The sequence below is a fragment of the Gambusia affinis genome, linkage group LG20 (assembly GCF_019740435.1).
Source record: "Gambusia affinis linkage group LG20, SWU_Gaff_1.0, whole genome shotgun sequence".
NCBI lineage: Eukaryota > Metazoa > Chordata > Actinopteri > Cyprinodontiformes > Poeciliidae > Gambusia > Gambusia affinis.
The window spans coordinates 20,814,136-20,825,128 of NC_057887.1; the positions used below are offsets into that span (position 1 = coordinate 20,814,136).

At 37.3% G+C, this 10,993-nt stretch overlaps 2 protein-coding genes across 7 annotated transcripts in view; one reads left to right on the forward strand and one right to left on the reverse strand.

Moving 5' to 3' along the window:
- Positions 1-10,993, forward strand: part of pth3r (parathyroid hormone 3 receptor) — a 50,596-nt gene that overhangs the window by 24,188 nt on the left and 15,415 nt on the right. For 4 of the 6 annotated variants that reach the window (XM_044103303.1, XM_044103302.1, XM_044103306.1 and 1 more), the window contains one exon: positions 4,816-4,866. In XM_044103303.1, the coding sequence (XP_043959238.1) occupies positions 4,846-4,866 (21 nt within the window). In that variant the 5' untranslated portion in view covers positions 4,816-4,845. Of the gene's footprint in view, positions 1-4,509; positions 4,867-10,993 lie in introns of those variants that run through there. The other 2 variants (XM_044103300.1, XM_044103301.1) reach the window with 1 other exon arrangement.
- LOC122823497 (translational activator of cytochrome c oxidase 1) lies at positions 443-1,176 on the reverse strand. Its single transcript, XM_044103163.1, has 2 exons — positions 652-1,176; positions 443-561 (listed from the first exon to the last, which is right to left on the reverse strand). The coding sequence occupies exons 1-2, from the start codon at positions 920-922 to the stop codon at positions 443-445; spliced, it is 390 nt and encodes a 129-aa protein (XP_043959098.1). The 5' UTR covers positions 923-1,176.

Consider the following 10,993-nt stretch of genomic DNA (forward strand, 5'->3'; position numbering starts at 1 on the left):
GATCTTCAGTACAGCAGGTGTTTAAATTAGCTAATCAATCATTGCTGTGACGATCAATTAAGAATCGTAACATAAACATGTTTTCAGGCTTGTGTGGGAAATGTTTGCATGTTTTTTTATTTGAATCTTGACACATTACTGCTGTTGTTATCAGTAAGCTGCTATGGCTGAGTTTGTGTGCAGTGTAGATACACCCAGATTTCATTTTAACGGAGTTGCATTAGCGACAGATGGCGAGTAAAAAATTGCCTTTTTGCCCTCCAGTGCTGTGTTCATGCGCAATATTTCCAGATGTAAACAATAACATGCAACGTGGCTATATAAACAAACTGAAAACTTAATTGAAGACTCAGCGAGGATGCAGGTGATTCTGCCGCCCCCACTAACATGCCACCCTGGGTGTGTGTCATGTCTACCACCTCAATCGCCACTAATATTGAAATTATGAACCTACTGCACTCTTGATTGCTGCATCTATGGATGCTTTGGGGATGTTCTTGCTCCTGCATTGCTCCACTAAGTTGGCCAAGTTTATATTCAGTTCCGGGTTGGTTCCACCTTCTGCAGATTAACAACAAATCAAAAATAAATAGCTACAATTACAAGAATTAAAAAAACAAACAAACAAACATGACGGTAGCCTGAACTCACCCTTCACAGCTATTCTTATCATCATCCCAAACTTCGAGATCATTTTTCCTCTCGCCTCATCCTTCGGACCCTTGATGTGCCTGACCTTTGACCACTTGTTGTGACCAGCGCAGAAGGCGGTGCTCAGCCGCAACGTGCGGACGGGACCCGTCCAGCACGGCGGGGACAGCGCGCATGAACCCGATAAAGGGACACTCCGCACCGGAGCCGTCCCGACCAGCCGTGGTGGGCGCTGGGTCCGCAAAGTCCTGAACAGAGTGAGCCCCAGCATGCCCTTCACACCCGCACTGCCACAGCTATAGTGAGCGCAGAGGTCCGCTAATCCCGCTGCACATGCGGAGGCAGACTTCCTTCATACAGCCGCAACTCTGCCTCCCTAAATCAGCCAGCCAACTATAATGAACCGTCTTAGTTCAGAAACTACATAAAACTGCTCGAAGTTTTCTGATTTACAGATATGACAGCTCAGAAGCGCAGCTGCCCTTGTTGTGGAACCTCTACTTCCTGGGTTCCAATGACGTAACACACCGACCTGTCAAAGTAAAAGCAGTGTGAGGTTGAGCGGTTAAAACGAACAAACAAAAAGAAAAAACAAACAAAATGATTTTTATAAAACACAAGTACCTAAACCTTTCTGTTACATATATAACGGAGAATAAAAAACAGGAAAAGATTTTGTTTTTGATTGTTAAAGACGAATGTAGTTGTCAATATGATGTAGACTTCATAACAGATATATAACAGTAGTAATAGTAATAGTAGTAACGGTAGTAATAGTAGTAATAGTAGTAATAATAGTGGTAGCAGTAGTAATAGTAGTAACAGTAGTAGTAGTAATAGTAGTAACAGTAGTAATAGTAGTAGTAATAGTAGTAACAGTAGTAATAGTAGTAGTAATAGTAGTAATAGTAATAGTAACAGTAGTAATAGTAGTAACAGTAGTAATAGTAGTAATAATAGTGTTAGCAGTAGTAATAGTAGTAGTAATAGTAGTAACAGTAGTAATAGTAGTAGTAATAGTAGTAACAGTAATAATAGTAGTAGTAATAGTAGTAACAGTAGTAATAGTAGTAGTAATAGTAGTAATAGTAATAGTAACAGTAGTAATAGTAGTAACAGTAGTAATAGTAGTAATAATAGTGTTAGCAGTAGTAATAGTAGTAGTAATAGTAGTAACAGTAGTAATAAAAGTGGTAGCAGTAGTAATAGTAGTAACAGTAGTAATAGTAGTAATAAAAGTGTCAGCAGAATAAAGAATGTCAACAGAAATCAGGCAGCATCTCCACTTGTCTGCTTCATCTTTGGACACAGTTTCCAGATGCCTGAAAGCTCCATGTTCATCTGCTGAAGTAATTACACACGAGTCCAAACACCGTGAGGATTTCCGGCCACCATAAAACCGAGGAAGGAGGCCGATTCTGCCGGCTCCCAGAGAGAAACATGTTTCTCTGTGAAATATGTGTACTACAACACCACCTACAAAACGAAACAAACCTTGTGAATATTCCGGCTGACGCTGGTGAAACAGTGTCACTGCTCTAAAAGCCAGATTACAGTTAGTCTGATAAAATCTACATTTATTGTTTGATCATTATGTCAGTTCTTACATTTAGAGTAAATCAGTGGAAGCTTTGTAACCCAACTGTGAAGTCCTGGTGAGGCAGCATCATGCTGTGGGACAGGTTGGAGTAATGAGGAAAGAACATCATGTGAAAAACTGAAGCAACATTTCAGCAGAAATGGACAACATACCGAAGTATTCAGCCACATGAGTCACAAACTGGCTTATAGGATAATAATAATAATTATTATTATTATAAAAACGAAGAGGCTTAAAGCTGCAGCATGCAACTTTTACAAAAATATGTTTTTACTATACTTATTAAAACTGTCGCCATGTGATCGTTTGTTACAAGACAGAAAATTTATGAAAAGATCTAGCACCTTGTCCTGCTGCTGCTACGGTTGATTGGTTGTTTTTATTTTAAAAAAACCGAGGAGGTTTTTACTGCTGTATATCAACCTCATGTACTTGCTGGTGGAAAAATAACTTACCGCTACATCAGTGGCCATGCTAACTAGCGTTAGCTCTAGTTAGGATTTGTTGACTCTTGAAAGGAGGGTGAGATTGTGATTGACAGCGCTAAAACCCGCCCCCTGGCTCTGATTGGTTGTTTCTAGTTCGCAGAGGGAGAATCAGAGGAGCTCGAGTTTCTCTCATGCTGTTCTGTCACAACAAAGTAACAGTTTGAACAAATATGTAGGCAAAATATTTTCTTTTAAAGTTACATACTGCAACTTTAAACAATAATTATTATAATATAAAAACCCAAAGTGGATTAAGGATAACAAAGTCTTGGAGTGGGTATCATAAATCCCTGATTTTAATCCAAAGTCTGAAGAAGTAAACATTTGATCCAAGCTTTTCAGTTTAAAAATCTATTCCACCAAATTCTGCAGAGATGTGTGGAAATTTATAAATTTGAAAAGTTTTGCAAAGATCTTGAAAACATTAGTTCTCTAGTTACTGGGATATTTACCAAACAGAAATAATTTGTGAATCCCAGCTGACCTACAGTAAGAGAAACCTGGTTTGATTTGCCAAACTGAGAAAATGGTTGTGCCTTTTTATCCAATTCATATGAACAAACCTCCTATAGCAGTCAGTCTCGCAACAAACCTGAATAAACCTCTGACTTAAGACTGTTGTATTACGCTGGTATGGCTGCCATGGGAAGCTAACAGCTCAGTATCTTTTCACCAGAGACGATATTCCACAGTAACGTCCTGGATGACATCATCAGCTTTCAGGAAGCTCTGCTAATCCGCCTCGTTTGCTTCTGCCGCTCCTCTTGGAGTCGGAGAAATGATCTTCGCCCATCATGATGGATGGTAAAGATGTTTTGAACTTCCTCCTCCTCTTTCCGCTCTTTGCTCTGCATCCAAGGATCCTCCTTTTTAAACTCCTCTGGAATTTGGGGTCATAGGTCAGGTATTAATTGAGATTTTGAGACGCTAATCAGCCTCAGCAGGTTGTAAAAACAAAACCTTGTTGTCCCAAAGTAAAACAATAACAGCACAACATCCAAAACCAGACAGAATAATTGTTTAAAAAAGTAAAAAAATATAAACAAAGTTTATAATGGTGCAAATTTCTTCTTTAATTCAGGTCAGTAAGATATTTTGCGTTGCAGATACACGTGTTAAAACTTTTATTCATGGTTTCCACGTTACTTTTAGCAATTTATTGATTCAGAAAACGTGTGGGAAAGAAGAAAAGGGGATCCAAACCCAATCATGCTCGTGCTATTGCTGTCTCTGCAAGTGTCAGAAGGTTAGAGGTTAGCGCTGAAGATAAGCAGCACTAACCTCTAGTATGCAAACATCAAAAGTCTTTGGGAAACCTGTTTGTGGCCTAAAAAAAACATTGGTTTCCAGGCACTGAGGGGAACTTTTATTGTTTTTATGAAATAACATGGCGTCTAAAAGTAGGACAAATATGAGAATAGTAAAGTTTTATCAAAAATCAAACCTGTTTTCTTTATAAATATGTGTGTAAAGGGAACTGAAGGGCAAGGGTTGTTATATGGGCACTTACTGTGGTAGTAAACTAGACTTTATGTGATATGAACGTTAAATTGAGTGGCAGCAGTAAAAAGATAATTACTCCACTGCCTGGTTGGAAAAGAGAGTTCAAGCAGGCGAGAGGTAACCAGAGACAGATGACAGGAGAGGAGGAAGAGGAGGAGGAGGAGGAGGAAGAGGAGGAGGAAGAGGAGGAGGAGGAGCCGAAAGGGTTAAAAACTCAGCCAATAAAGGCCAACCCATCTCAGCCCGACGGTCCAGAGAGCCGTGAAAACTGAAGCTCTCATCCTCTGCGCTCAGTCTGATGACTCTGTGTCCCACTGAAATGTCTAAACATTAAGGAAAAATAATATTTTTATTGTTAAAAAAACTTATTCCTGCGTATCAGGAAAAAAACATTTTTGTTTTAGACTTATTAAAGTGTGAGCACTGATGGGACACAAGAGAACAACAAACCTGCAGAAGTTTAAGTGGGCAGTGCGACCTGAGGAGCGGCGCGTTGTCAGAAGCTGTGGGGAAAGTTGTGCGTTTCTCTTTCTGAGGCTTTTTTCACTAAAATAAATAATGTCATCTCTGCAGGGAGTTTCTGCTGTGGCTCTTTTTCACTGCATGATGACAGCTGCTGCACTGGTGAGTTCATTTCTGCTATAAATTATCATTTCAAAGAACACAAGTTACTCAGTATTTGGGTTGTTTTCAACAAAACTGATTGAAGAAGTAATTATTTTCACTAATTTGAATCAGTTTTCAGTTTGTTTATCTCTAATTTTGATTAATTTATTCATTTTCTGCGTATTTCTGCAATATTTTGTTATATATATTTGTGGAAAGATGCTTTTTTAGTGTTATTTATTTATTTGCACAGCCTTCATGGCAATTTTTTGTATTTTCTCTGTGCGTTTTTGCAAATATTCTTAATTTGGAGCTGTTTATGAAACTTCTAATAAATATTATTCAAACAGGTTCTGGTTCTTGTAGAAGAATATCACTTTAAAGTATTTCCAGAGGTGGAACATTTCACTTATTTGTGGATAAATCTCATTATTTCACTTCTGAATACATAAAGAAAACATGTCAATGCTTTGATAAGAGAGATATTTCTTTCTTTTTGCTGAATTTTCCAAAGATTTTAAAGGGAAATTTTGCAAAAAAAGAGAAGAGAAGCAAACTTTGGCTCTGTTTGGTTTCTAAAAGTCTAAACTTTGTCAGGCTGTGGGAAAATACAACACATAGTTTTTAAATGATAACATAAAGGCTTATCTAATACCTGAGGTGAAGAGGGGCCAGCTTTAGGAACAACAACTGGAACCAATTTTGATAACCGTGCTGGATTTATCAACAGCGACTCTGCAGAACTGACACTGACCTGCAAAGCTGCTAATTTTTTGTTCCGCTGCACTGTTTTGTTGTTCCTCAAACATGAACCGCACCCTAAATGGGCCAAAAAAACAAAAAAAACATCTGTTTTATTACAGAAAGTAAAATTTGACACAAACAGGCACATAATGCATCTGTTTGCCTTAAGACAGTTTATTGAAAACAGAGAAGAACGCAACAAATGAACCGTGAAAAGAAACATGTGGATGTAAAAACCATCAAACTAAAACACAGAACAATTAAATCAAGAAGAAAAATGTGATTATTTATTTATATAGCACAATGTCAACTAAAGGCACTTTATCAGAAATAATTTTAATTCATTTATATTCAAATTGTTCCTATCAAACAGAACAGTAAGCTGAATTAATTATTCAAAATAGTTAAAAAAGTTAAAGTCTAAGGAAAACCAGCTCACAGGGACAAAAATAGGAACATTTAAGCCCAATTTTGACCTAAAAACACATAAAAGTAAAAAAATGACCAAAAGGAAAACACAAAGTAGCATGACCAGAAACAGAGTAGCTAAAAATACATAAACCTGGCTAATTTAGTCCTCAGAATAACAACTTAAACCAGTCAACGGATAAAACAGAACAAAAATGTCTAAAAAATTAAAAACAGAGCAGGGTAAAAATGTGTTTAAACATGACCAAATATGTACGTCGGTCCAAGTATGCAGCCGCGACCAAAACAATCAGCAGTCGTATCTCTGTGATTTATTACAGCCTCAGTTCTCAGCAGGACAAGCAGGGAAACGTTTTAATCCAGGTTTCAGATCTAAACGCTTTCATTTTAAGATTTTTAACCTGATTACACTCTCTCCTCTTTCTCAGCTTTCATTTAGTGACTTTTACCATTAAATGTTTGTTTTGTTTTGCACATTCAGTGTCTTTGTTCTGTTTTCTTTTGCCCGGCCCACCATGCTATCAGTTCTGAAGTTATCTGTTCTACCAGGAAGGCTTAAGGGTGTTTTAGATGCTGTTTTTACTCTCACACTGCAAGAAACACAAATCTTTCCAAGTACTTTTGTGGTACAAGTAACTTTTCAGCACACTACATCCATTGGCAGAATGTTTCACTTATAACATGGAAAAAATGTCTTGTTATAAGTTATTTTAATCAAGATTAAGTAATTATTGACTTAAAACAAGCTGCTATATCCTGCTGAAAAATTACTTTTGTCTTATTTCAAGTGTACTAAGATATTTGCAGTAGAAACTAGACCAAAAATACTTGGTTTATTTTTGAAACTTTCTCCCAGAAAGGCTTTAAGGCTGACTTTGGATGCCATTTTTACTCACACAAAATCTTATCAAGCATTTTTGGTCTATTTTCTAGTACAAATATTTTATAACACTTGAAATAAGACAGAAGTGGCTCTTCAGCAAGATATACCAGCTTGTTTTAAGTCAACAATTCCTAAATATTGATGAAAAAGTGCTAGTTCCACTGGCACCGTTACCTAGCAACCCCAGCCAATCCCTGCCCGTTACCTAGCAACCCAGTTCTAGTTCCACTGGCAGATTATTTCACATATATCAAGATATTTATCTCATGGTATAAGTGAATTAATCTGTCAGTGGAACTAGAAGTTTTTCATCAAATTAATACAAATATCTTAGTTTACTTGAATTAAGACTTCCTTACAAGTAACTAAATAAGAGTTTGATAGAATCAGTAATAACTTTATATTGATAAAAAAAAGTTCTAGTTTCACAAGAAGATTATTTTATTTATAATAAGAGATTTTTCCACGTTATAAGTGAAATAATCTGTCAAAGAAACAAGAACATTTTCATCAACGTTAAGGAATTACTGACCCTAAACAAGCTCTTATTTCTTGCTGAAAAGTTACTTGTAAGTAAGTTTTGTCTTATTTCTCGTTTGGATTAGAAATAAGACCAAAAGTAATGAGTGTTTTTGCAGTGTACTACAGCCAGACGCAGTGGCCTCTGATGAGGTGAGAGAGGCTGTGGTTTGTTTCATGTTTCCTTCAGATCTTCTGCGGCTTCCCAAGCGAAATGTCGGATGTGCTCTTTGGAGAACTTTCTGTTTCTGCGACGGCTCCGTCTATAGATAGCGTCTCTCAGAAAGTGCATTCCTGGCTCATCGGGATTCTTTGTTCTCCTGAAAACGCAGCACTTAAAGCAATGACGTGACCCAACCGAACTGCAACCCTTCAATCTTCTCCGCTAGAAATTACCTGTCTGCTGCTTCTTGCGTCACAGATCCTCCAGCTTTCACTCGCCGGATCGTGAGCACAGCTACATACACCTCCGTGACTTGATCACTAAATCTCCCCTCGGGTCGATTTGGAGTGCCGTCCCGCTGACAGAGTTACAATCTCAAGACCAGTCAGCCTGAAAATCACTTGGCTGGAAGATGAGTCTTGCGAGGGTTAATGCTCTCACACGCCAACAGGGAATGGACGTAAAGACTAATTGTTTTGCTTAAATGCAATATCTGTCAGGAGCAAAACCCCCTCGGTACAACAGAAAAATGTGAAGGACCTCCTTTAACTGATGTTGATTGTTTTTGCTGAAGCACAAAATCGATGCATGTTGAAGTATGATGGTGGCAAATGGGTTGTAAGAACCTACAAAAACAAAATCTTACCAAGTATTTTTGGTTTGATTTCCAGTTCAAATATCTTAGTTCACTTGAAATAAGACTAATCTAACTTAGAAAGTACATTTTCAGCAAGATATAGTAGCTTGTTTTAAGTAAATATTTCCTTCATATTGATTTTAAAAAGTACTAGTTCCACTAGCGTCGTTACCTAGCAACCCCAGCCAAGATCTGCCCGTTACCTAGTAACCAAATTCTGGGTCCATTGGCAGATTATTTCACTTACAACCTGGAGGAAACATCTTGTTATAAATAATCTGCAACTTTTATCAATATTAAGGAATTTTTGTCTTAAAATCAGTTCCCATCTTACTGAAAAGTTACTTCTAAGCTTATTTTGTGTTATTTCCATACATTTGCAATAGAACTAGATGAAAAACATTTTGTAATATTTTGTATTTATACTTTCACAATGCAAAATCATGACAAATATATTAGTCTAGTTTCTAGTGTAAATATCTCAGTACACTTGAGTTAAGACAAAACTAATTTACAAGTAACTTTTCAAGAAGATAGGAGCTTGTTTTATCAATATTGTTTTATTAATATTGATAAAATATACTAGTACAAAATGCAGATTGTTTCACTTATATCAGGGGAAACCATTTTGTTGTAAGCATTATTGATCAATATTAAGGAATTTGCTTCTAAGTTTTGACTTATTTCCAGCAGACTAAGATATTTACAATAGAACTAGATCAAAAATACTTTGTAATATTTTGTATTTATACTTTGTTAAAGGTAATCTGCACTGCAAAAACACACAATCTAACCAAATATTTTAGTCTTGTTTGTAGTGTAAATATCTTTGTGCGCTTTAAATAAGATAAAACTAACTTATAAGTAACTTTTCAGCAAAATTGGAACTTGTTTTAAGACAAAATGTTTTAAGATAAAATTGCAGATTATTTCACTTATATCAAGTTAAACTAGATCTTTTACATCAACATTAAGGAAGTATTGACTTAAAACAAGCCCCTGTCTTGCTGAAAAGTTACCTGTAAATTCGTTTTTAAAAGTGCTCAGATAATTTCACTAGAAACTAGATCATAAATACTTGGTAAAATTTGTTATTTTTTCCAGTGTAGTTGTTGTCACCATGTATGCAACGTGTCCAGTTCTGGCCGAGAACAAACAGGCGTTTTCCTTCAACCTGGACTTGAGGATTGACCTCTTCAGACGAACCCCCACCATCACCATGAGCTCTGAATGAGAAACGCAGCTCGCTGCTGTTAGCTTACCTTTTATGGCTCGTGCCAACAGTGTCACTTAGCACATATCAAGTTATATGAACTGGTCCAGCTGGGATTTCGTCTGTTTAACAAGAATTTTGTTTGGCTTCTGAGGAGGGCAGCTGTGAAAAGAAAAAGCCCATATCCTTCACTCCAGCTGACACATAAACCCAAATACAGAAAGGTTCTGACTGCCTAAAACTACAGCTATAAACTACCATAAAGATGACCTATTGCGCTTTCTTAAAGAGGTTAGGATAAGTTTATGGGCTATACAAAACATGTTTATTACTTTCTTTTCCCACAAAATCAATCTTAGAGAATCAGTTTTGCCTGTTTTGAGTTCCTTTCAGAATGTTTCCTTGGTTGCTAGGTAACGGGCTGGGCTTGGCCAGGGTTGCTTGGTAACAGTGCAAGGCCTGTCAAATTCAAATTTAAAAAATACTTTACTGATCCCAAAAGGAAATCAAACATTGTTGTTGCTCATTATTTCAAACTCTTTGCAGAGTTATCACAGATAAGGACGGCCGTTGGCAGGAAAGATCTCCTGTAGCTGTCTGTTTCACAGCGTATCTGAAGAAGCCTCTAACTGAAGACACTCAGTTTTCCCAGGACAGTCTCATAGATTTTCTTGATTTTATGAAGAATACTTCTTTGCATAAAAGGTTGAAACTGCTCATTGAGTTATTTCCAGAAAATGGCTGGGTGTGTTTTTGATTGTTTTAAGAACTTGGGTTGTTTTTTAGAATCAGTTGAGGAAAAAAAATTGAATTTTGCATAATAGCACCCCTTCAAAAGTCAATTTACAGGTAAAAAAAACCAAAACAAAAACAAACAAACATTTATTCTCTTAAGAAAGCTAAAAATAACCATCTCCGGTCTTCCAGATAGCCAGAGATTGATTGACATCTCCGTCACCTCTTGCTCTCCGGTTGACTCGCAGCTTGTTTTGCTGCTGTGTTGTGAAATGTTCCCGGGAACACAGAGCCGTCTGTGCAGCTCAGCTCCGTCCAGAGCCGAGGACCCGGCCGCCTTGTGGTCGGCCGCTGCCCTTCTGCTGAGCAAGGCGAGGTAGCAGGGGTTCATCACATACCACACCCTCGCACAAAAATTTCACAACACCTGGAGGCAGCACATCAGCTCCTTGAACGGCTTGACGGAAAGAGACTTCTGACCTTTAATAAAAACGTTTCTGTTGCTGTGGGAATTTGCGAATAATCGAAAGGTTTGAGCTCAAGGTGTTCACAGACCTTTCTTGTACGCAGAAGACTGAAGATATTCTCTTCCCCACACAAAGACAATTTATGCAAACTACTCTCACTTATCTTTAGTTCAACGTAGGAAATATGCTTTTTCTAGACATCAGTAAGTTTATTATAGCTGGATCTTTAACCAACTTTGAAACAATTCATTAAAACCGACTGGATTTTAGCGCAGACCAGATTTGAGTAGCAGCTAGTTACGTTTACTCGAGTAACTTTATAAAAAAAAACAACAACAGTACTTTGAGGAGTATT